The sequence below is a fragment of the Brassica rapa genome, chromosome A01, assembly GCF_000309985.2.
Source record: "Brassica rapa cultivar Chiifu-401-42 chromosome A01, CAAS_Brap_v3.01, whole genome shotgun sequence".
Taxonomy (NCBI): Eukaryota; Viridiplantae; Streptophyta; class Magnoliopsida; order Brassicales; family Brassicaceae; genus Brassica; species Brassica rapa.
The window spans coordinates 22,989,290-23,016,854 of NC_024795.2; the positions used below are offsets into that span (position 1 = coordinate 22,989,290).

Sequence of the window (27,565 nt, forward strand, 5' to 3'; positions counted from 1 at the left end):
AGCTTCGAGCGCAGATGGGTCGATGATACTTTGGTTTCGAACAATTAGAGATATTTTTTTCTCATTAAGTTCTTTTGTTCTTTCTAAGATTCAAATACATCTAAAATAAAGATGCACCTGATGTAACACAGTCTTTTGTTTGAATATAATTTCACATTCATACAAAAAAAAAAATTAAAATTGAACAATCCGAATAAAATCGAAAGAGATCATGCAGACGTAGTACAATTGGTTTGTTGCCAATTGTTTTATATGATTTTTGTGCTGATGCAAAAAGAAAAATTGAAAATGAAGAATTTTGCAGATGCTTTAGAAACTTAACAATAAATGGAAGATTTTTCGTCAATAGATTGAGCTTAAATTTAAACACAAGATAGAACTTAAATTGTCTTTCCAATTCCACCAGTTTGAAATTAATCCATCAGTTAGATACAAAATTATGTGCATATTTTATTGAAGACTAGTATGTCTGCAATTAGTTCAATCTACACTACAAGAAAACAGCGTAATTCTGACGGACATTCTGACGAAAAATGAGATCTTCGGAATATTCCGACGAATTTCCGAGGAAATTCCGAGGAAACCCAAAATTTGGGGTTCCTCGGAATTTCCTCGGAATATACCGATGAAATACCGAGGAAATCATATTTCCTCGGAATATTCCGAGGAAATACCGAGGAAATCATATTTCCTCGGAATATACCGATGAAATACCGAGGAAATCATATTTTTTCGGAATTTCTATTAATTTATATTGTTCCTCGGAATTTCCTCGGAATATTCCGAGGAAATTCCGAGGAACACATGTTTGGGGTTTCAAAACATCAAATTTTTTTGCCCTATATCATTTCTTATACAAATGCAATGCATACCATTGAGGAATTTTTGTATAGATGATCATAAACCATGAAATAACAAAATTTCAAAACGAATTGTAAGTATTCCCTTTACCGTTCATTAAAATGTATAAGTGTTTCTCTTATGTTGTGGGGATTTCGTTCATACAATCGGAAAAGTGTTATATAAGTGTTTCACTTAAACAAATTTTTGACTTCATAATCAGTCTAAGACACTTAATAAGGGTTATATAAGTGTTATTCAAACCGCAAAGCGTTGTTTTCGGTTTAAAAACCCTACTTCCTCGGAAAAGCCTCGGAATATTCCGAGGAAAAACAAGTGTTCCTCGGAATTTCCTCGGAATATTCCGAGGCTTTTCCGACGATTCAGGGCTTTGCTTTTAGGGTTTCTGTTTCTTCGGAAAAGCCTCGGAATATTCCGAGGAAATTCCGAGGAACACTTGTTTTTCCTCGGAATTTCCTCGGAATATTCCGAGGCTTTTCCGAGGAAGTAGGGTTTTTAAACCAAAAACAACGTTTTGCGGTTTGAATAACATTTATATAACCCCTATTAAGTGTCTTAGACTGATTATGAAGTCAAAATTTGTTTAAGTGAAACACTTATATAACACTTTTCCGATTGTATGAACGAAATCCCCACAACATAAGAGAAACACTTATACACTTTAATGAACGGTAAAGGGAATACTTACAATTCGTTTTGAAATTTTGTTATTTCATGGTTTATGATCATCTATACAAAGATTCCTCAATGGTATGCATTGCATTTGTATAAGAAATGATATAGGGCAAAAAAATTTGATGTTTTGAAACCCCAAACATGTGTTCCTCGGAATTTCCTCGGAATATTCCGAGGAAATTCCGAGGAACAATATAAATTAATAGAAATACATGCACAGGATATTCTTTTTCCTCGAATTAATGAAATTATTCCGAGGAAATTCCGACGGATATTTAAGTGGCCGTCGGAATTTCCTCGGAATATTTTCATTTAACCGGGCAAACAAGCCGCCAAATATTTCGCGAAAATTGAAATTGAAAATACTGAGGAAATTCCGACAGAAAATATCCGTCGGACCCTAGGTTTTATAAACTCGAAACACATCTTCTTCCCCATTTTTCTCTTCTTCCTCTCCGGCGATCTCTCTCTCCTTCCGGCGTTCTCCACCTTCTCTTGCGACGATATCTCCGGCGAATCCTCTCCATTCCCTTACAAATCATGTAAGGACCTTATCCCACTCTCTTATGTCCTATTTGTTAGGTTCTTAAGTAGATTTGATGATTTTAGAAGTTTTTTGATAGATTTTTGTTAGGGTGATTGGGTAGGATTGTGATTTGTTGTGTAATAGGTTTAGAATTGTGATTTGGTTGTGTTGAATTGATTTAGAATTTTTTTATAAATTTTTTATTATTTTTGTATTTACAAAAAGTTTTTCTATATAAATTCGATTTTACAAAACGTTTTTTGTATATAAATTCGATTTTCGGATTTATAAAAGATGATTTCATATTTATAAAAATATTTATATTTATTAAAACTAATTTTGTATTTATAAAACATTTTTTGATTTATAAACACTATTTTTTTATTTTTGTATTTATAAAAACTATTTTTAAATATAAAAAACGTTTTTTGTATATAAATTCGATTTTTGGATTTATAAAAGATGATTTCATATTTTAAAACTAATTTTGTATTTGTAAAATATTTTTTTGATTTATAAACACTATTTTATTATTTTTTGTATTTATAAAAGCTATTTTGTATTTATAAAAAGATGATTTCATATCTATAAAAATATTTATATTTATAAAACCAATTTTGTATTTATAAAACATTTTTTGATTTATAAACACTATTTTATTATTTTTTTGTATTTATAAAAACTATTTTATTTTTATAAAAAGATGATTTCATATCTATAAAAATATTTATATTTATTAAAACTAATTTTGTATTTATAAAACATTTTTTTTATTTATAAACACTATTTTATTATTTTTTGTATTTTTAAAAAAATATTTTGTATTTATGAAAAGATGATTTCATATTTATAAAAATATTTATATTTATTAAAACTAATTTTGTATTTATAAAACATTTTTTTGATTTATAAACACTATTTTATTATTTTTTGTATTTATAAAAACTATTTTGTATTTATAAAAAGATGATTTCATATTTATAATAATATTTATATTTATTATAACTAATTTTGTATTTATAAAACATTATTTATAAAAACAATTTTATTATTTTTTGTATTTTAAATATGTTTTCTATTTCAATTTTAATTTTATATTTTCGAATTTCAATTTAAAAAAATAAATTTATATTTTTTTTTTAATTTTGGAAATATTCCGAGGAAGTTATCCCTCGGGATATTCCGACGACATCTTCCTCGGAATATTCTGAGGACTTTCCGACGAACTTGTGGTCCTCGGAATTTCCTCGGAAATTTATTTCCTCGGAATTCCGTCGGAAATTTCCGAGGGATTTCCGAGGAAAAATGAATTTTCGAAGAGTTATTTCCGATGACTTTTTTCGTCGGTATGTCGTCGGAATAGCGTTATTCCGACGACATACCGACGATTTTTTCCCTCAGTATGTCGCTGTTTTCTTGTAGTGCTAGCTAGTAATTTGTATATCTGTACATGTGATCTTTGGTCTTCATGGATTCAATCTTGCATTACCACTGCACATTTTATTTTGCTGTGCACTTGCATTTAGTCAATCATAATAAAATTTGAGTGATCAAACTTAAACCTAATGTATATTTAATTTCTTTTGTTATTAGAAACGTACGTAAAGAAGTACGGAAAGTTTATATAGTTTTATTTTAGGAAAGATTTCACCAAGGCTAAGAAGATTACCCAACCTAGCACTTTTCCTGATTGAACCTTCGGTGAGCCTTACACCAAAAAGCACAACCCCACGATTTGGACATGTCCGTGAGTTGTGACCATTGTGATTGCAGTGAGAGCATCGCTGAGTCATGGCCGGAACCCGAGTTTCTTCTGACCAATAGGATCTGGTCGGAGATGAAGAAAGAAAGACAAATGATATCAGTTTATATATATATATTTTTTATTTTTTTTGGTCAAATGATATCAGTTTATATATATGGTCTGATTTATTACAAGGACTAGATTTATCTGGCTGGACTTATTTTAAGAATCTTTTAATATTTTCTTTGATGTTATTATTAAGTGTTCATATGTATACTCGGAAAATATTTGGACTTTGGTGTATCATTCCTAGGTGAATTTTTCCTTTTCTTTTCCATATTTCCATATTGACTTTGTAGTCAATGCAGTGTGTAGTCAATGCAGTGTGTCCGTATTTGTGGAATTTTTGGGGGAAAGGACTTATAAATTACTTGATCTTATAAGTCCAATTTAGCTGTTACTATTAAATGGTTATCGAGAATTCGGCCAAAAAAAGCACTAACTTTGCAGAAATTGCCAAAAGAAACATGAACTTTTGAGCTGACAAAAAAAACACAAAACTTTCATTGACTTTAAAATTAATTAACAATGTTTTCGTTGACTTGTCAATTTAGCACGCCGTCAGCAAATTTAACAGAAAAATTTGACGTCGTTTATTATTGGCGTTAAGTAAAATAAAAAGAAGTAGACCATGGGATTCAAACTCGGGTTGGTTGGGAGAAATTGCAAAGTATTTTACCACTAGGCTAGTGCACTTTCAATGGAGTTATTAACACATTTAATTTTATTTGGTACTGATTGAATATAAAAAATTATCTATTAACTTTAAAAGATCTTTAAAATTCCAAAAAATTGAAAAAATAAAAAAAAATTCTAAAATTAATTTTGAAATTAAAATTAAAATTAAATTTTTATTTTTTCTTTAAAAAAATCAAAAATCTTCCAAAATTTTCAATTTTTTTAAAACAATTGCTAAAATTTGAAATTAATTATACGCAGATAAAAAGATACTTAAATATTAAAATTAAATTAAAATGCTTAAAATAAATATTGTACCCATTATGAGTGCGATTTTAATTTTTAGCTGATAATTGTAATTTTCATTTTTTTGCATTTTCTTTGAATTTTTATTTTTTTGGAATTGGAATTTTAATTTGTGGGTATTTTTTGTAATATGTGGGTATTTTTTAAAATTTTTTGGAATTAAAAAAAAATGAAAATTTTGGAAGATTTTTGATTTTTTAAAGAAAAAATAAAATTTTATTTTTAATTTTAATTTTAAAATTAATTTTATAAAGTTTTTAGAGAATTGTTTTATATTCAATCAGTACCAAATAAAATTAAATGTGTTAGTAACTCCATTGAAAGTGCCACTAGCCTAGTGGTAAAATACCTTGCCATTAGTCCTAATCAACCCCGAATTCAAATCCAGTGGTGTACTTCTTTTTATTTTCAAATCATGTGAAATGACGTCGTTTCATCTCATTTGAAAACGACGTCGTTTCGCTTAACGCCAACATTTAACACCGTCTTAACTGTGAGTTCACGGTGTGCTAAAATGGCCAGTCAATCTTAAGTTGTTTAATAAACTAAAAAAGTCAATAAAAATACAATATTTGTTTGACCAGACTCGAATACAGATTTTTTTGGCGATTCGTGTAAAGTTCGTGTTTTTTTTGGCCGAATTCTCAATGATTATCTTATTTTTATCTTAAAATTTTCAAGGATACAGCCATACAGGTTGTCTTCATTTCTAAAATCTACTTCAAAATATATAGTTTAATTACCTGTCTTTCCCTTTGTACCATGATGAGACCTTATAACTTAATTAATTTACAAATTAATGCCACAACGAATCAAGTGTAACTTATGTTTTTCTTCTATATATTCATGTACATCGGTTCATAATAATAAGCCAGTTTCAAGATTTAATGACTTTATAAAGTTATCCACGTGTCGTATGCCAGATTATTATGAATCTCTTGTATAAGATGACTAAGATTTTGTTTCTAGTTACGTTAAAAAGGATTCGTGATTAGTTGATAGGGTTTTCGTATATATTCCCATGTGTGGTTTAAGATCGTGAACTATGCATATCGTTACGTCTTACATGGTTTCCATTCTACATTATTGTTATACTATACAATTTATTTTACATTTATTTTGTTATATGGATCCTAACATTTTTATTTTTTTCTTTTATTTCTCAGATTACAAATTAAAGATTTAGGCTGCCAAGTAAATTGTTCGAAACTGGATTTGGACCATCTGGTGAATATATTCTCATTTATATGTAATGATGCAATGTGTATATAAGCCTAATAGATCGTGTGTACGTAAAATGGAAAGACCATTCATGTGAAATGAATTATATAATGTTTACTATTTGTTGTATTCTATTTTATTTGCAGAATATAAAATATAAATATGATTGTACAGTGCATAAGCATAAATTATGTTTTGTTGTTGTATCGTTGCTATCAAAACTAAGAATTTAAATCTCAATTTTATCATTTTGTTAACCAGATCCACATAAGTGTAAACTTCACATAAATTTCGTTAACCACAGCTACATTTGGGCCATAATCTTACAGTACTTCGGCCATATGGAATAGAACATTCAGTACATATATATGTGGTCAATAGTATATATTATTTCAGATTTTAATCTTATTCAAAATATTATAACTATATTTTATAGTTTACATTTGGGTTTGAGTTTAGTGATTAGAATTTAGGGTTTAGTATTTAGGAGTTGGGGTAATGTTTAATATTTAGGAGTTGTGAATGAAGTCATAATCCTATACTATTTCATCCATGTGGAATAGAGCATTTGATGCGTATGTATATGGTCAATAGTATATACTATTTCATATTTTAATTTTATTCAAAATATTATAACTATATATTATAGTTTACGTTTTTGGGTTTAGTTATTGGAGTTTAGGATTTAGTATATAGGAGTTGTGGTAATGTTTAATATTTAGGAGTTGCGTATGGAGTTATAATCCTATACTACTTTGACCATGTGGAATAAAACATTCAGTGCATGTGTATGTACTCAATAAACATGTGACATGGATGATTCTTTCTTTTTCGTGTAAAATAGTTTCTAGATACATTTAACCATATATTTATTGGTGACGTGGATATATAGACCATATTTTTACCGGGTAATGACAAAGAAAAAGGTATAACCGGATAAATTAGAATGTAAATGTAAGTTTTTTTATTATATCAAAATCATTGTTATTTACCTGATTTATCTTCAAAATATGGTTAGTACACAAATAAGCCCTTTCATTAACCCTAAAAGTAGTCTAAGAAAAAGAAAAAAAGAAAAAAGAAACAAGTCTAAGACGACAGATCAAACTATTCACAAATGTTGCTATATATATATATATTAAACATTTTTTTTTATATATATTAAACATTACGATAATATTTTATAACAAAAAAACAATACGATCATATTTAAAACATATTGAACGTGATACACGATTCAAACGGCAACATATTGAAACTTACATATATTATATGTATATACATACACCCATAATTTGCAACTATTCTGGAATCTGAAACCAGAATCTCCTAATTCATTGTACCACTCGGTAGATGGGAGTCTATCTGCATGTTAAATTATCCTAAAGAGCAACAACTAACAAACTAAAAAGGTATTAAAGAAGAGATATTTTCCTCACGTTAAATTCTTTTAAAGTAACAAGTAACAACTAAGAAATTATTAAAGAAAACATATATTAGCCTCACGTTAAATTCTTTTAATATAAAACTAACAAGTAACAAAACCTCTGTTTTTGTATTCTACCTGATCTTTGCTCTGTTTCAACCTCGTAACCTTGCTCCACCGTACCGGGGTGTATGGTTTCTGATTCCCTTCGGGGTTGGTATTTTAATGCAAAAAAAAATACTGAGAAATTATTAAAGAACATATATTTTCCTCTCTTTTCAGTGTTTTCACCCCACTCTCCAGATTCTCCACCATTAAAGTTTATCGCGTGTATATATATAAGAGGCCAAAGAGCTTTCATACACAAGCTCAAGTTATATAGATTGATAGAAATATATACTCTTACTAATACCAACTTATATCTTTGGTAAATACACTATTTCACATAACATAATAATGTTATAAAAAGAACAATTTGTGTCTTTGTTCTGAGTTCGTTGGCTTGCTTACATACAAAGTACTGATGGGAATAACTGGGATCGCCAAAGTACCAATGCTGCTGTTAAGGTCTACGCCACAACTTTTCTCCGCATTCTTCTTTTATTTTCACTAATCAAGTGATATTATCAACAACAAAACATGTAACCGAGAGTGGAAAGACTAAAATATTTTGGTATATTAACAAAAACTCTGGTTTAAGTAAAATAAGAAAAACATTAGCCTTACTAAAAAAATTCTTACAAGAATCTTGGACCAAACATTATTTATTAACTGTCGTTGTATAACGAGCTAGGGTGGTGTAACTGGTGTTAAAAGAAACTCTAGAAGTAACAAGTCGAATATAGAAAACTTGGAGGCCTTTTGTTAACTAAGAAAGAGTGTAAATATACTTTTATGATACTGATGATATAGGAGTTGGAGGCAAGTTCAAGGACTTGCAGGGATAAGCAGCAAAGCTGCAAAACAAAAGCCTATGTTCATCGACTACTCTGAGGATATTTCCGATCATAGTGTAGAGATCAACTGTGGTGGCGAAGTGGAGTGGGTCCCACACCCACGTACCGGAATTTTCTTTCCGCCGGGACAAGAGTCGGTGATGGATGGTGTCCCTGACGATGCTGCTTCTTTTGACATGACGTTTTGGCTTAGGGACGTCGACGGTGTGGACAAACCTGATCCTGACCATCATTTTCCTAAATGAAACAAAAAAAAAGTATAACAATAACTGAGTGACTTAATAACCATATAAAGACTATATATGTAGCTATAGCAAAATAATCCCGAGGAATAGTGTGTAACACACGTTTGATTATGACAATCTTCATATAATGTATGCTGGTTCAATAGCAATACTTAAATTAATTAATATATCCGTTGTGATCATCATTTTAAGTGCTAATTTATGCAACAACTAATTTTTGCAGAAGTTCCATAGATGTTCTCTGATATTTCGTATATTCTCTCACCTGAGGTTGAGAGATTCTTTACACAAATTATAACAAGGTGTCTTAACAAGGTGTCTTAACAAGGCTTCTTATTTGCTTTTAAAAAAAGGCTTCTTATTTCTTCTTTAGTTTAGGATTTAAAACAAGCAAAAAAATTTGTCGTTATATTTTTCTTACAAAAAATACGTGAAGCAGTAATCAATTTACTAGGGTGTGCTCACTTTATACGGGAGAGAAGAAGGAAAGAGGAAGGAGCATATACACAAATCCTTCCTCCTTCTTCTCTTGCGACCCTAAACTGATTTGAGTTCCGTTCCGGCAGCGCGCGTCCAGCGTCAGAGGCTTTTTTTCTTTGTTTTTACATGCGTTGCCAGACATCGGAGGCTTTCCTTCATTGTTTTTCGGTTATGTTATTTGCTTTTCTTCCGGTCTATTATCTTTTTGTCGAAATGTTTTCAGATATGGGTTAGAGTTTAGCTTCGGAGATAGCCTCGCTCAAGAGAGGTTTCATCACCAGTGGGTTCTCGCCTCTCTCTGGATCTGCAAAGAGGCTGTGGACTTTGTAGCTCGTGGGTGGAGTTGGCTTTTACGGTTCAGGGAGTTGTTCAGTGTTCCATCTTGACCTCTCCTGGTCTCCACCGTGAGCTCCGAGAAGTGAAAATTAGTCATCCTTTAGTATTGGTGAATCGGCTTTGCCGGTCTTTGGATGGTTCTAGCGGCTATGGTGTCTGGGTTCTAGGGTCTCTCCGGTGTTGGTGATATCCAGCTCCCGCTCTTCCATATTCAGGCGTGCTCCGGAGGGTCAGTTTACCTCAGAGGTGGATCTTGGAAGAATTATTCTAAATCAAAGCCTGAACCAACTCTTTTTGACCGTGGAAAGGTAACAATACCGGCATGACCCGTTATGTGCATTTCTCGAACTTTTTCAGTTGTTTTTATCATTTCACTATGTTATACAATGATTAAATTAATTTTGAAGTATATTGATAGGACTACATGAAGCATCAGACCAGATTCATCTCAAACAAGCCAGCAAACGTAGTTCTTTCAAGCATGGAAGTTGTGTTACAGTCCATGGGGGCTTTAAGAAGCACATTCAAAATTATAAAGTAAGATATTAAAGTAACCGATACAAACCAATATATATATAGAAGGTAACAAATGCACAAAGTCATATAATGATTATAAAAGTATCACTAAATGACCATAAAACATTACAATATAACAAAAATAACATAGCAATCAATCTAAACTATTAAAACAGGAGTACAAATAGTACTTAGACCTGACTTTTTCTCAAAAATTACAAAGGAATGCCACTGGTTATACACAGTCATTTAATAAAGTTAATAAACCATCTAATTAAATTTGTCCCGTCTTGCCTGAGATAACTCGAAACAAAACTGACCGAACCCAATCTTGCGTGTTTCCATACCTAGAGCAATGACAATTAACTGCACAAAATCAAATTCATATTTTCCTAAACCAAAAACAACCAAAACTGTTTCCTATTTCAACATAGTTATCATAACACAGAAGGATATCAATTAACTAACAAAATCTCAATATTCTGTTATCTAAACTTGCAAATCACATTTTGCTAATCTTTAAAACGAATATTCTGGTTATTACGATGATTTAATATAAAAAGAATGTTTAATATGTAATTCAAAACTATATATTCTCTTTTCAATTCGTTCCAATCACAACTAACAAAATATTTTCTATAACTCTCTTATTTTACCTACTATTACTGAAGCCAACTATATATACCTCATCTCTATTGCATCAAAAGAAAAGTATTGAACAAATCTTCAGCCTAAACATGTCTTTAACGACAACTTTTACTTCTCACAAAAGTCAGACCTTTTATAAACTCATGGAAGCAACACACATCTTTGGTGGAGATACCTTCGAGATGGTTTTAGCCGACCAAATGGTAGCTTTCTTTCTGAACGTTTGTTAACTTGAACTGCTTACTTTCTTATACTGTTAGGGTAACAAGATCCATGATAAATAAGCCTATAATAAGATTATTTTCTTTAGTTTTAGACAAAGATATTTATTCTAAAAAGGTCATTTGAATCTATTTTATTTTAAATTTTGGTCTTATATACGACTATCATTAACATGTACCTAGAAATGCATCACTTAGTCAAGATGAAACCAAACATATATAGTTAAGGAAATTTTTTTTCAATCTTCTAACTTATTCTAAATCGTTCTACATTGATATCATCATATGTATTAGGTAAGATAAATAAGTAATTACTAACCGTGTTCTGTTTCTATTGCGGGCGCACGGGTCATAATCCTGTATATTTTTTTAATTTATATTCCAAATTTTTACAATTTACAAATCATTCATATAAACACAAACAACTAAATGAATTTAATAAAGGAACATTTAAGATTACAACGTATAAAAAGTAAGAATGTTATGTGTAGACATGTCATATAAAACCGATATGTAATATAGTAAATATTATATATTTGTTGTATTAAAATATATATAATTTAGCTATTTTTATAAAAATGACACCCGCGCGGGCGCGCGGGTCAAAGGCTAGTACAAACATTAAAAGATAAGCATAAGAATGTGTTTGGCATTGTTATTGATTTGATTGGCTTGGTGCAATTTTAAATTTTTTTGTATTTTCTTATATTTTTTCGGATTAGGTTCGGTTTAGATATTAAAGCATGAATATTTTCTCTAAACCTAGGTACAAGGTAGCTAATAATTCGCATATGCATCTTGGTTGTTAAAATATAAAACGAATCAAAACTTACGTGACAAATAAATTTTTCTTCATAAAATAAATCTCACACACAATATATCCAAAAAGTCATAAATTTATAATTTAAAAAAAATTCTATTTTTCTAATGTTTACATAAATTTAAATACCAAGCAAACCCCGTGCAACACACGGGCCATATCTAATTTATATGATACATTGACTGAATATAATTTGGTTTATCTAAAGTTTTTATATGTTTTTGTTGTTAATTCGTAAGAACAAAATATATTTTTTCTAAACAAATTTAAATTAATGATAGTGGCTCTTGAGACATACAAAGAAAATGGCTTTGGGACATACACAACTTTGAAACATCTGATTGCTAATTAGATGCAATTAGATGGAAGGGGAATATAAGAACCTTTCAAAAAATTTATTCATCTTCTCATCAAACTATGGGATCATGGGTGGGACATGGCCATATAGACCAGAGAGGCTGCAATCTAATACAACTTAATTTTGTCTACGTCTCAAGAAATTGTCGTTTCTCAGTTTTTTTGATCCAAACATAACAACAAGTAACTTCTTTTCTTTTACTTTCAGATATTCGTTTTATATTTTTTGTTGTGGGGTTTTGTCGTTGATTAAGTTAGAAACCTAAGGACTTACTGATTAGCAGGGGTCGATGCTATGCAGGAAGTTTATTGGTTTAATAAGATCATCTCTAACCCATATCTACTTTCATCTCTATAGAAGTGGATTTGCTCTAATGAATGTCTCTGTAATAGAATTTTTCTATTTATAAGAAAAAATATAAAGATATGTTATTTTCACCTCTAAATATAGAGACAAAAAAACAATTTTCCTCTATATTTACCTCTAAAATAAAGGAACTCTATTATAGGTATACATTGGAGCAATTCCACCTCTATAATAGAGATCTTTATTTTAGAAGAAAACATAGAGACATACATTGATGATGCTCTAATTACCAGTTTACCACAAACACTAAGCAATAACTGTTTTGTTCATACTTCATTTTTAGTTTTTACTTTACATGGCTTAATGAAATCCTATAAATATTTTTAAATTGTTAATACATAAAATAATAAATATGAAGAGCTACTTTTCAAATTTTAAGTTTAGTTCACTATTGACAACAAAAAAAATTAGTTCACTGAATTTTTAAAAGAAAAAGGCAAAAACGTTAATCACCCATAAAATTACATTAATGAAACGGGCCGGCCTTAGGATATTTTGGGCATTTGGTTTTCAAATTAAAAATTGAAAGTATATAATTCAACATAACGGATTAAAATGAATCATTGTAAAGAGATGCCCAAGAGGAAGAAGATATAGCCGTTTAGAGAGAGAGAGAGAGATTGATCTTGGCTTGAACGGTACGCTTTTGAATCCGAAACTGAAATTAGAGTTTTGGTTTGATTCCTATTTACTTGCGATTGTTGTTATTTTTTAGGGTTTGAATCTTTTTTTTTACTCTATTCGTGTTTTTAATCGATTAGATTCTTCTTCTCAGTTACTCTTGCTTCTCTCACCTTCCTTCGTCTTTTCTCAATTCCAGAAAAAATTAAGATCTGTCATGGATGAAGAATCCGATTTGCTGATGTTTAATGGTTTCTTTGAGAAAAGGTATAATCTCACACCATACGATCACTGATTTTTGATCTTGGGAATTGATCACGAAGCTTCTAGAAAACTTTTGCTTTAGCCCTTTCGATTCTTTTTTTTCACAAATTGATGTTGCGTATCTTTCTTGTGCAGCAGAGCAAAGACTTAGTTTAGTGTTCTTCGCGAATGGGTTCTTCTCAGAGGAATGCATATATTGACATATACATACATTCATATGCATACATTCATATGCACACATACATACATACATTCATATGCACACATACATTCATATGCATACATACATACATACATACATTGTAAGAGCTCACAACAAGATCAGTGGTTATTGCGACTTCTAATTGCGGTAGTCATGGCAGATCAAGGTATAGTTTCTCTTCATCTCTGTTGCTTTAAGTGCATTATGTCATTCTTATAGCTAAGCAGTTAATGGTTCTTCAGATTGTTTCCTGAGTTTGATTTCAGCCTCTTATTTGATTTGACTTTGTTTTTTTTTTTTTTAATTTGATTATAATCAATCGCTTCTCAGGTCAGATGTTTGTGAAAGAGACATCTTTTGACAACTGTACTACTGGGTGTGATGACTCCACTATCAAGTCTTCTCATGAGAAAGCAGCATATGGGGCTTCATCTAGGTTGGTGAACGATAGCTAATTTTAGTAAATATTACAGTGTTGGTGCGTGTAATTAGATTAACTGCTGTCAGATCAAGCTGTTCACCTTGTAGAAGGTTTGGAATTAGATAAATTGAACGAGAAGTTTTTACCAATTAAAGACACTCATCAGGTCGGTTATGTTCAAGGGGCCACACACAATGTCTTTTTTTTTGTTTTCTGTGTCCTGACCTTAGAATATTTGAATGCAATGCTTAATCACTGTTTTGTATATTTTGTTGATAATCCAGGCTGCAAATTGTGATGATCCACCTATCTGAGGATATATCCTGGTCTGTGTTCCATAACAGCCTCTCAACAGGCAATTCACCTTTTCAGGCAACACTACCCTCTAAACTTTTTCCCTTACGATCTCTATTATTTACCCTTTATATGTACTTTCAATAGTTCTTGAGCCCAAACGGGTTCCAATAACAGTCTTACTTACCGCTTCCATAGTAGGATGCTCCTGGGGATAAACTACATCTCCCTCAGATCAAATCAGGAACTAACATTAGAAACACTCCTACATAGTCACAGACTAGTTTCTGAAAATAACAGGTCCATCTTGGATGGAACTCTAAAATGGCAGAGACACAACGAGAGTCCTTCAGCAGGTAACGCCTTCACTTTTTTTTAGGTCAAGCTTTAGGTATCTGACATTATTCTAGAGATGAACTATATTTGGATATGAGAAAAAGTACAAGCAACATCCACGATAAGACTATGTTCCACTTGTGGGAGCAGTTATGAGAACTAAGTATACGAACCAGAAAGTTAGGAGCTTAGAAGCTGAGTATCCAATGTTTCTGTACGACAAAGATTAGTATTCTTCTGTCCTTCTATTACAATCGTCACCATGAAAATTCTGTTACATATCGGTTAGAATCCCTTGCAGGAAACATGTTTGGCCTCAAAAGATGCCAGGCCCTTTGATTTGCTAAAAAAAGAAGCTCATGTTAAGATTAGATACACTCGGAATCCATATTCTAAAGACTTATGAAGAGGTAAATCAATACAATGCAGAAAAGTAAAGCTCGACTTTGCTGAACAACAATGAAAAACTTCTATTGGTTGGCTTCATTAACTACAGGAATGGTCTTATATCCCAGTCGGTGGGTCCTTGCCAAACACTGAACAAAAGAATCTCGCCGTTGGTCTGCAGCTATTGAAGGAACCCTTTCCACTGCAGAATTCTAGTGAAAAGAGTTATTTTTTGCTCTTTGTGATGAACATAGTGGTGTATGTATTCCCATTTTTTGAGACTATTGAAAGCTCATATTCCATAAAAAATATTGCATCAAAAATATTGTGGCAGTTTTGTACTCATATATTATAATACGATCTTCCGAATGTTTCAGATACGTTTCATGAGGTGAAAAGCAAACGGGAGACAAAGAAAGAGGTAGGCTTTCTCACTGTTACAAATCATTCATGTTTTGCATAAGTGTTGTTTAGAGCTCTTTATTCAGTTTCTTTTTGTTTGTGGAGTCACTTGGCATCGTTCAGAATTTTTGTCGATCACACTCTCTTAGAACATCTCATGGTAATTCATGATTACTTTGTATTGCCTGTTGCAGAATTTAATCCAAAAAGCTCAAGACATGGGGAAGGAATGGACGGAGGAACTTAGCTTCAAACTACACTGGTGATTGTAGTTTGTGAAGTAAATATTCTTAGACTTATGTAATTTCCCCCTTCATTAGATTAAGCTCTTTGTTATTTGCAGATGCCAATAATGGAAGAAGTGCAGCTTTTAAAAGGCAGAGTGGAGCTAATCACATAATAAGAAGTCTTAGAAATGCTTCGCCTGCTCCTATCAAAGCAACAATCGACACAATACCTTGTTCCATAAAGTACTATCCCATACATCTCATTCCTTCTATGTTTTTTTAACAGTCGTTATTCCTTTTATTTTGCAGGGAGTCTAACCCTGTAATTCCCCCAAGTGGAGTTAGAAACCGAAATATTACAGAAGAACACACTCCCTTCAAGTCTACATCTTCGTCTGATGATCTTACTGAGCTGAAGAAGTCTAAAGCAACTGAAAATGAACCTTATCAGTTTTTTTTGTGCGAATCAATATCCAAGAAAGAAATTGCAGTGAAGAAGAGCGCAAATTTATTTGCAGTTTGGTGATATACAAAGTTTTGAATTCTCTGTACTTTTGGTTTGTTTTTTATGTTATATAGATTGATTAGATCTAAACTGTGATTTAATTTGCCAGGATGCAGCTAATATTGTTTTGAATAAACCTCATGGTATGGCTGTTCAAGTAAGTCATATGTACTACATGCTTTCTGATGTATCTTGTTCTTGGAGCTTGTGAGAATTGATAGACTTTTGCTCTTGCTCAGGGAGGAACTGGGGTCAAAGCCATTATTGATGGGGTCAAAGCCATTATTGATGAACTATATGCTACCACTTGCTTGACTTTTGATAAATCAGAATCTCCTCGGCTGGTTAGTAGGGGAATCATAGTAATGTACTAACTAGAAAATGTATCAAAACGTACACTGAACCTGAAAATAGTGTGATTTGTAAAATAAATATGTTAAGCCTAGTTAATTTGGAAGAATATAATGAATATCTTGGCTAATGCAAGTATGGTGTATTTTGTAGGTGCACAGACTTGACAGAGACTGTAGTGGACTTTTGGTGTTGGGAAGAACACAAACGGCTGCAACGCCTTTTCATTGTATATTCCTCGAGAAAACAACTGGTTAGTGTCGCATATGTAAGACCTCTCCTTAAAGGGGAAAAATTTCAGCATGCTATCACTGAATACCGAGTGATTGAATTTTCACCACTTGGTTAGTGTCACAAATACCTTCCCGTTTTACTTTGACGACAAGTTCCTTTTGCCCACACAAATGGAATTGAACATATTACTGTTCTTTTGCTATCAGGTATGCTTCGTCGTCCCTCAATGAACAGGGACTACATTGAGTGACGGCTTGTCATAGGTGAAGAACCTGTGATGGGTCAATGAACAGGGACTACACCGTCCTCTTTCCTTTGGTGTCTCAAGGAGTCTTGGTATCTTCTCTCAGGTAATTATAAAATGGCAGAGTCCATATCCATGTCAGACCATGGAACTCTGAAATGGCAGAGACACAAAAAGAGTCCAAAATTATGTTCTCATTAGTAGTCTCAGAAACAGAAAAGTACTTATTTGTCACAGTGTTCTCATTCGCTTGATTATTTGGAGTAGCTTTGGAAACTTCAAAAAGGGTCAAATTTAAATTTACTTGTGAGGAACTTTAGGTATCTGACATCACTCTAGATCTGAACTATATTTTTATATGAGAAAGAGTACAAGCAAGATCCACGATGAGACTATGTTGCACTTGTGGGAGCAGTTATGAGAACTAAGTAGATACCATTTCGCTTATCTTTGCTACTCACATGTCCTAATAATAGTTGCCTTTCTTTTTTATTCAGTTTCTGTTGCAGTGAATTCAAGTCCCATCTCAGAATTATAGTTGGACCAATCAAATTTATTTTCAATTTCATAGTTCACAGAAATGCGAAAGTGAGAGAATAAACTTCAAATGTATGATTTATGAACTTTCTCTTTTTCGAAGTTCATTTTTGAAGGCATGGTATTCTTTTAATCTAATAATATGTTGGTTTATTTTCATCTTTAGGTAATGGTTATTAGAAGTATCAGAGTCAAAATTCCTCTGGAAATCAGCGCAGAAGAAAGTCGTAAAATCATTACAGATTCTGTCAAGAGATTGAATTTATAACTTAGCTCTTGAGGAGGTAATGAAAAAAATGGTTACACTATTCATCTTTGGAGAAACTATTTCACTAGCTATTGTTCATCTCCTGATTAGATATATAATATACCTTATTCATGTTTCATAGGTGTGTGACGTGTGTCTCGTATCTTAGCTCGAAAGTTGTGAGCATAACAGAAGCTCCTGATGGCCTTAGGTTTATTTCCTGTGAAGAAAAGCACCATTGTTCCGTGCAGGTACGAGAGTGGAATCAGTGATATGGTACTATTGCCTTAGTAAGAACGTTTCCTGACCTTTGTGGCAAATGCTTGCCACTGTTTCTTCTGGAGAAGCTCTTGCAGTACGAAGTTGGAAGACGTAGAGTGTCCCTGTTCAAGCTGCATATGGCGTAGAGGTGGAGGTATAGTATGAATCTTTTGAGACTGTTCTGTTTGAAAAATTCAAGTGGAAGACAGTCCGTAAGATCCAGAGCAGATGGTTTGCATGAATTACGGAGAGTATGCGAACCAGAAAGTTAGGAGCTTAGAAGCTGAGTATCCAACGTTTATGTACGCCATGCCTATGACAAAGACAAAAGTGTTCTTTGAGGTTTGTTTCTTCTCTCTTTCTATTACAATCGTCACCACGAAAGTTCCGTTGCTCATCACCTGGAATCCCTTGCAGGAGACATGTCTAGCCTCAAAAGATGTCATCATGCCCATTGATTTGCTAAAAACGAAGCTCATGTTAAGAGGTAAATCTATAAAAGGCAAAAAAGTAAAGCTTGACTTTGTTGAACAACAATGAAAAACTTCTGTTGGTTGGCTTTGTTAATTACATGAATGGTCTTATATCCCAGTCGGTGGTTCCTTGCCAAAAGAATCTTGCCTTAGTGATTTGTTGCTTCCTTGATTTTTATGTTTAGATCATTGCTTGCTCTACTTCTTTTTTTTTTGGGGTAAAAATCCTTTTCTATTTCTCCTTATTTGCTTTGTTTGCTTCTTTAGTCGCTTCTTTTCAATGCTTACTTTCTTTGGTTTTTTTTTTTGCTTCCTTTGTTCTTGAACTAATTTTTATATACGGCTCCCGAATTATTAATTATTAATTTATCTTTTTTTTAAATATAAATTTGTTTTTGATTTATCATTACTATCGTACAATATGTAAGTTTAGTTTATATGTATGAAAATTACGTTTTATAACTCTAATATGTAAGTTTAGTTTATATGTATGCAAATTACGTTTCAATTTAATATTTTATTTTCAATTTAAATATTTTTATAATTTATATGTATATTTTATATTAATAATATTTTATTTTTGAATTAGAAATGTGATTTTGTATATGTAATAATATCTAGTAGGTTTAGTTACCACTTGAGTATATTAGATTACATCTACTTCTTTGAATTCAACCATAATATTTTGTTTCTTTAAATATATTAATATTTTGATATTTTTTTAATTTTACATTTAGGTTGGTTGTTCAGAGTAAATATATAAATATATTTTTGTGAGATTTGGTATAACATAATGTATTTTATTTTGAGAATCAAATAGACAAAATAAACTAAATTGTGGATTGATTAAAAATTAGATAAAAGAATATAAAGATAAAATTTATTTATGATTAAATTTATTCGTCAAGCAATTGAAAACAATCCAAAAATTATTTATTATTTTTATATCATAAACAAAAAAAACAGCATGATTATTATAGACAAGGATTAATATATATAGTTATATTACTACCACTGTATATATGTAAGTAATTACTTCTAATCAGAATCAGAATATTTATATCTAAAATTAATGATAAAATATAATAGATGCTTAATATATAATAAGTAAACTAATATAATAAAATCGAAATTTTGAAGGTTATAATTTATTTATCTTAAATTCATAATTGTTTCGGATAACATGATGCTTGGTTTTCAAATATAATAAAATTTAATAATTCAAATATACATGTATATTTGTAATTAGTAACAATCAATAGACCTTTCCATGTTACACAAATAGTTAAAAGTAAATTTAGTCATAATAAATCGGCTATTTTCTATATCATCAATTTTAAAACATCTAAGAAAAAAAAGAGAAATAACCAATGTTTTCTGTATTAACCCTAATAAAACTATTCTATTTATTATCCAAGTAGGAAAAATATTAAAAATTAAGTAAAACAATTATATATTCCAATTTTATTAGTGAAACAAATATATGATATATAAGGAATATAATAAAACAAATAGTGCAGTATGAGTCTGTATAAGTTGATGACAAAAAAAACAAATAGTAAAAATGTTGCAAAAAATTAGTGAAAGGTAATCTTACTTATAATTTAAAATAAATTAAAATTTTCAAGTTTTACTAAATAATATATAGTAAAATATATATGATTTGTAAAAAAATCGCCATCTACTATTACAAACAAAAATACTTTCGTAATATATCAAGTTATCTAATGTTATTATTTTAAGAAAATAGTTTTTAAAAAAAAATCTTCGTAGTAAAACAAAAAAAAATTATAATTTTAGTACCAATATATAAATAAAAATATATAAGACTACACAATATGAACATGATACTAATATAAAAATCTGACAAGAAACATATAAAAGTAAAAGACACAATGGTATTTGAGAACTCAATCTCATTCTCTTTTGATCGATTACAATTGATTGATGTATTTTATAGTGTTATAATACTTAAAACACTATAAAATCTTACAACTCTTTTTAAAACAGTACAATAGTAAGAATTTAGTCATTTTTAGTTATATAATTTGAATTTGGTATAATCATACTCACATCCATCTTAACATATAAGAAAATTTATACAAAACTATAATTTATAAAAACCGATACATCAAATCCCGCGTAGCGCGGACCTGCCCTAGTGGATAATAATATAAATGAGAATTGTTTAAAAACATAGATTGATAGCAATATTTTTAATACTTTTTTTATTTATACATTTAGCCATTACATTTACAATAAATTATGTACTTTTTTTTTATTTACAGATTCTGTCACTGCATTTAAAATCAATTTAAATTAGTTCATTACAATTCTAAAGCTTATCTAACCAGATCGATATTTATATATTAACCATTATTAATATTATACGAATATTAACTAAACTCATGTATTAAAGGGAGATAACCTTTTTTGTATGGTCAATTTAGTTAATTTTCGTACAATATTAATAATGGGTAATGCAAAAAAAAATTAAAATTTTTAGTATGTTGTTTCAATTTAAAATAAATTAACCAAAAAACAACATGTTAATATATGAATAATATAATTACATCAAATTGCATCAAGTTATAGTTTTTTAATATAATATTATATACAAAAAACATTATTAACAAACATCTATTTATAAAATAATATATTTTACTCTCTATGTAAATTACAAAACATAAGAAAATATACATGAAATTTTTTTTTATAAAACCAGCGATTTTGAGTTTACGTTGAACACACGTTAAATCAAACATCCGCGATGGCAAGTTCTAGTTTTATTCTAAATATCGAATTTCCAACATTTTGATATCTCGTACCTTGTTTTTTCATCATTCAATTTTCTTTATAGAAGAACTACATCTACAACTACACGTGAACGTAATATTAAATATTTATACTTCTTGCAATATTATCACCATCCCATATGATAATTGGATTAAACTCGGAACTTCTATACAACCAACGGTGATCATTTAGTCGGCATATCAATATATTTTTAAAAAATCATAACACTTTTGTACTTTGATATTCTTTAAATTCTCTAGCTTTTGTCATCTGTCTGTACTTTATGATAGCAGATCAAACTATGGATGCATCTTGCATCTTATAAATATTTGCAGTGAATATATGAATCATTATTTATGATCGATCTTACTGTAGGACAATATTGCTATGATATAATATGATAATCAATATATGTTTGATAGGTGGTGGATACTCCTAAAGTCCTAAGTGCAGCCGTTTGATATAAAAAAAAAAAAAAAGTCGTGAGTCCTACTGCTTCCCTCCCCTCTCCCAAAAAAAACGAGATAAAAAAGGGTTATTCAACGAATTGAGTTGCCCTTAGAGAGGGAAATAAATTCAGGAACATAACTGTCAACACTCAGAATGGCAGTATTCACATCAATGAATGACTGAAACCTACCCGTTTCGTCTAAAATGATTTTCTATGTACAATCACTTACCATTTACCAATCTTTGCCGACATTTTGGTTAGATTTAGTCTGTGGTTAAAAGCTAGCACAAGTACATTTTTAGAAGAGTTTATTATACACATGGCCAGTTTTAAGTTTTCTTTTACACAATAGAGCAGTTCCCACTACAGAGGTAGTTTTTCAATGGAAAGACTCTAAAAAGCGTAACTGGTCGTTTCATTTAATTAGGTTAATTATTTTATTATATTTTTTGGTTTGGTTTTTGAATTTCGAAACGGGAGTAGTGGGGTCATGTTATTAATTACTGTCACCTTTACCTTTTGACAAACATCAGTTACCGAGAATAAATCTCAAAACTCTGTTTGAGAGGAATAGGAGGCGATTTCCAGCCGGTGAGAGAGTTTAACAGCGTACGTTGAAGATTCCGGCAACAATGTCGAGGAGACGGAGTCTGTGGGTGGAAGTGAACGTAGGTGATTAGGGTGATAACTGCTTTGATTTTTTATTTTGTTTCCCTTTCTAAATAAATATCTTTGTGTTTCCGAAAGTGACGAAGCGGTGGAGGATATCGAGGGGGGGAGGGGGAGCGGCGAAGAGGCGCATGGCCTTGATGATTTTAAAGAACTTCTGGCTGGGAGGTTTTTTTCGACAGACCGATTCCCAAGCGAGAGACATAATCTGAAATCTGGGAATCTTGGGAATGTTGAAGAGAATGAAATGGGAGCAGAGAGAAAGAAAGAAGTTCAATACATACAGGTTGCATACGGTTTTGATCTAAACGAAACATATATTTTGTGTTTTGTGTATGTACATTTGTTTGTGTACACGAGTACATTGGGTGAGCACGGTGATGTGTACAAAAATGTTAGTGTATGCATGTATATGTTAAAGAGATATGAAAGTCATATTCTACTGCCATTTGAGAATCAACTTCATTAAGCTTTGTATAATGATATGAAATTCATATTCTACTACCATTTGAGAATCAACTTCATTAATCTTTGTATAATGATATGAAGTCATATTCTATTACCTTTTCATCTTTGAATGGAATTAGTTTAATTTTTCAGTGATGTACACATGTACACTACCATATGTATTGTACACAAATATGTTACCAACATTTAATGTATACATGTACACACGTACACTAACGAATGTACATAACTTTACAACATGTTGGACATCTAACATCAATCTCAAACATATGTGTACATGTAAACATCTGATAAAATAAGATATGTATATTGTACACATTAGCCCTTATCGATAGTGAAAACATGTGTACATGTAAATTTCTTTTGAAAGTATATATGTTAAACATGCAAACATATTTAGAAGTGTTAAAAAGAATAAAAGCCTTCCAAGATCTAGCTTTCAATGCATAACCATTACTGCCTGTGAAATATTTTCCGCAAATCTCGTCCCATCGATTTATTCCAATATGGGAGCATGCTTCCATATATAAAGATTATTGTTTGATGTACAATGTGATTGTGTACATCCCATGCCGTGTACATTCTGTACAATGTAATCGTGTACATCTATGTCGTGTACAAATTGGTTGTGTACACGTGTAGATCCCATGTATTCTATGTCGTGTACAATGTATTTTTGGAGACTAATCTGCACATTTTAATGCTATGGGGCCATAATGAAAATAATCAAAAGCCAGCTGACTATTTATGAAAGATTGTTGTTTTCTACACAATGTGATTTTGTACAACCCATGTCGTGTACTCGTGTACATCTCATGTCATGTATAATGTGATTTTGGGGACTAATCTGCACATTTTAATATTTTGGGAGCATAATAAAAATAATTAAAACCGAAGGACTATTTCTGAAAAAGATGAAACTCATCCATTGATGTCGCTCGGTCTATCTTTTCGTTGGATCTCGTTGACGACGATGGCGAGCAGGCAACGACGGAGCAGAGACACAGCAATGAGAATTAATTCCTATGGCGGCGAAGGCTGAAAGCACGACCCGAGATGGGGCAGTCATGGGCTTGAGACGTGGAGAAGCCGATGTTAACGAGACGCGACGAAGAGCAACGACCACCGGTGAACGAGACCTAACATCGACGCCATCTTGGACAGAGGAGCTGAGGGCGGAGAGGAGGTGATCAATTGGAGCTTTTCGACTGTAACCCGTTTATTGACCTGTCAACTCCAAGCACCAAAAGAATCAACTTTTCTTTAGCTTTCATCATCTAGGATTCCGCAATTCTCGAACCCAGAACTCAAGTTCGTCAAAGCTCGAGTCCTCGACGACAATTTGGTCATACGCGGTTGGGATATTGATTATTTTCATTATTTGGTTAGGTTCATAGATGTGAAGCTATTGTAGAACATGAAAAGCATGGCTTGTGAGATTTGAGAAAAAAATGTACGAGTAAAATCGATGAGGGAGAGAGAAAGATATTAGGACTCAAGTGCATTTAAATGTTTAGTAGACCAATTTTATGGTTAGTTAACCTAACTAAATGAAACGACCAGTTACGCTTTTTGGAGTCTTTCCATTGAAAAACTATCTCTGTAGTGGGAACTGCTCTATTGTGTAAAAGAAAACTTGAAACTGCCCCTGTATATAATAAATTCTTTTTAGAAAGGGTTTCACAAGTTTAAGCTTGTGTTTTTATCTTAAGTCTTAACTTCATCTCAAACATTTCATTTTCTTCTTTGAGATACAAAATGAACCACAACGATATGATCATCCATACTTATAAGTTCTAAGTAACACTGGAAAACCCATGAGGGATGGTCATAATCAAGTCAGTTATGTATTGCGAAATTGATATAGCAAACGGTGAAAAGACTAGCTAAAAACAGCTAGTATGAAAACATGGACTTTTAAAGTTTTAATTAAAATTCATTTAAGAATATAGGTTAAGGTTAAAGTTTTAGTTTTTCTTTTCTTCTTTAAGATAAAAATAAAAGTTCATTTTCTATCTTTGATAAGAAGAAATATATGTTCTCAAAACATTTTTTGTCCAACATTAATAGTCTTTGTTTTCAAACATTTCCAAAACTTATAGTATTTAAGTATTTTTAATAATGTTTTATGGTCAACACTAATCAATTAATGATAAAGATTATATGTAACCGTAGAATCGTATCAAAATTAAAGGTGGATATATATTCCTAAACTCAGATCGAAACCACTTTAGCTATTAACGAGATCTTCATCTTCTTCAACAAGTGATATTCCTAAATTTAGAAAGCAGATCAATTACTCAGACATATTATTTGAACACATCTACGAATAAAAATATTAGTTTACGTTAATTTGTTGGTTAAAACTTAAAAAGACATATAGAATCCAAAGAGTTGGTACTGTATAATGGGTAAAAGACAAATTAGAGCTGAGCTTTTGAAACCTTCCACATCCATGTCTCAAATCATATGCTCTTGAAACCTTCCACGTTCATTCACATGCATGCCTTTCCGTTTTTAATTATTATGTATGTTATGATCTCCTTCATTGTAAACTGTAGTAAGATTTGGAATATATTGTATTGGTTTGGGTCTCTTTGAGTATGATAACGATCTCTCTAAGTTTGGGTCTTTTAAAACTTTTGAGTCATATATTATTGATTTTTGTAGTGTTTAATGCAAAGTACGACTTTATTTAAAACCTTCAAATTCAAACGAGAGTGGCAACTTTGAACACTATTCATGTATTCATAGTGAAATTGGAACAAACTTGTGATTCATTTATGCATAAGTTTATTCGTGATTCGGCTGCATGCTATTTTATTTTGATTATTTTATTAGTGATTCGGTTGCAGATCCAAACTAATCAGTATTTAAGTCCTATAAAAAGCTCCAAACTAATTTTTTTTAATATAGATACAGTCGACAGTTAGACCATTTTTTCAGCATTTTTTCAGGTTTTCAAATAGGTTTTATCTTCGAACTTTTAAAAAGATTATAAATAATAGGTCAATATCAGCATGACCACATATGTTTAGTGTCGTGTGTTACTTAAATTCTAGTATCCTCAAAATATGTCTACCACCAGACTACTAGGACGTCGTTGATTGCATGCTATTTGTAAGTAATCATTTTAAAACAAATCGTAAGAATGTCTGTAATATGATCCAAACTATATGTTTAAGGCTTTCCTTTCCGGACCAGTGAAATGCTATCATTGTAGTTTTTAAATGTCAATAAATTATATAATTGTGTTTTGACTATAATTGTGTTTAAACTAACCAATGCAAAATTTTTAGTTCAACAACAGGGATTTATACTCACTCTTTTAATATGCGGAGTAAATAGAACAACAATCAAATAATGATTTCACAAATTATTGTGATACTCATATTATATCTAAATAATGTAGAAATTGCATGTATTACATAATACAATTGATACATATAAACATAATTAAAGAATGGAAATCAGAATTTCAGTATGAGATATTAGACCAAAGTTATATTTTAAATTTTACAAACAATCATTCTAATTTTGTATTTCTGTTCCATTTTTTTTCCGATAAGTTAATACATTCATTTTATAGTGTTTATGGTACATTATGTCAAACACCCAATCATTTTGACTAAAGTCCCCTAGAAAACTCATCAAAATGTATTTTAAAATATTTCCTCAAAACAAAGTCCAAAAAGTATTTTAAAATATTTCCTCAAAAACAAAGTCCAACAATTAATGCTAACACGACTTCTACAAACTAATAAAACGTTAAAATGAAAGAAAAAGAAAAGAAAAAGAAACTCAACACAAAACGCTAAAAAAATATTAGACTTTTTCCTAACTTTAGAGAAATAAAACATTTATTTCTGACTTTTTACATCAAAAGAGAAGAAAAAAAGGCATATCTTATAAGTGAAGGGACTGCGAATTTTGCAACATGAGGTGCCCCACTACAAAAGGACAAGAATCATGAATCATATATTCAATTCAACAATCCTTCTTATTGAATACTATATTAAAACAATAATATAATATACATACATAAATCACCATATTAAAAAGGAGATATTTAACTAAAAAGTAAGGAAAACGTAGACAGTTGTGATCGGCAAAAACAAAGAAAAGTCATTAATTTAACCAAAAGCAGAAATTTCGTCCCCAAGCATTGAAAGAGGGTCAATATGGACCCCCACCTTCATTTATAAAATCATATCCCCACACCAATTAATTAGATACACCAAAATAAATATTCTGAAATGCATTTAATGTTTAAGAAGTAAATGATCTTTCATCAAACATAACACCAGTATTCAACTTCGTATCCAGAAATATCAAAAAACAATACTCCCTCCGTTTTTTTATATAAATCGTTTTACAGTTATGCACGTAGATTAAGAAAACCATTAATTTTTTATATTTTCTAAACAAAAACATCATTAATTATTTACCTAACCACAATTCAACCAATAGAAAAATAGAAGATATATTACCATTGGTCATACAACATTAATTATTAATAAATTTTACATAGAAAACCGAAAACGATATATAATTTGAAACAAAAAAAATTCTCTAAAACGACTTATATTAAAAAACGGAGGGAGTATATGCAAAACCAATGGAACAAACAATTATTTGTAAATTGTTAAAAACCATGATAATGAGATCTTGAGAGTGTAGATTTATCATAAATACGGCCGTGTGTATGTGTGTGGACTCGACTCTCAAGGTC

General features: G+C 30.9%; 1 protein-coding gene across 24 annotated transcripts; it reads left to right on the forward strand.

The window, feature by feature from the left end:
• The first annotated feature begins 4,971 nt into the window (after nt 1–4,971).
• Nucleotides 4,972–22,813, forward strand: LOC103837157. Of its 24 annotated transcripts, none has more exons than XM_033288927.1 (22): nt 4,972–8,064; nt 8,410–13,081; nt 13,264–13,331; nt 13,464–13,696; nt 13,861–13,966; nt 14,038–14,117; nt 14,236–14,601; nt 14,883–14,991; nt 15,078–15,226; nt 15,346–15,389; nt 15,565–15,632; nt 15,714–15,840; nt 15,907–16,119; nt 16,212–16,259; nt 16,342–16,446; nt 16,607–16,797; nt 16,894–17,037; nt 17,429–17,540; nt 17,635–17,752; nt 17,858–17,966; nt 18,063–18,318; nt 18,394–20,327. In XM_033288927.1, the coding sequence occupies exons 1-2, from the start codon at nt 8,021–8,023 to the stop codon at nt 8,696–8,698; spliced, it is 333 nt and encodes a 110-aa protein (XP_033144818.1). In that variant the 5' UTR covers nt 4,972–8,020; the 3' UTR covers nt 8,699–13,081; nt 13,264–13,331; nt 13,464–13,696; nt 13,861–13,966; nt 14,038–14,117; nt 14,236–14,601; nt 14,883–14,991; nt 15,078–15,226; nt 15,346–15,389; nt 15,565–15,632; nt 15,714–15,840; nt 15,907–16,119; nt 16,212–16,259; nt 16,342–16,446; nt 16,607–16,797; nt 16,894–17,037; nt 17,429–17,540; nt 17,635–17,752; nt 17,858–17,966; nt 18,063–18,318; nt 18,394–20,327. The 24 variants fall into 24 exon arrangements, 4 of the variants coding, with proteins under 4 accessions (XP_033144818.1, XP_033144832.1, XP_033144817.1 ...); XM_033288941.1 differs by having other exon boundaries at nt 13,866–13,966; XR_004456868.1 differs by lacking the exons at nt 4,972–8,064; nt 14,038–14,117 and adding exons at nt 22,230–22,364; nt 22,444–22,813 and having other exon boundaries at nt 12,962–13,081; nt 18,394–18,463.
• The last annotated feature ends 4,752 nt before the right edge of the window (nt 22,814–27,565 follow it).

What these genes read in the sequence shown, in the direction of transcription:
- LOC103837157 (XM_033288927.1), top strand. Translation starts at nt 8,021, where the DNA reads ATGGGAATAACTGGGATCGCCAAAGTACCAATGCTGCTGTTAAG. An exon ending in GTACCAATGCTGCTGTTAAG is followed by an intron (nt 8,065 to 8,409) that starts GTCTACGCCACA and finishes CTGATGATATAG; the next exon opens with GAGTTGGAGGCAAGTTCAAG.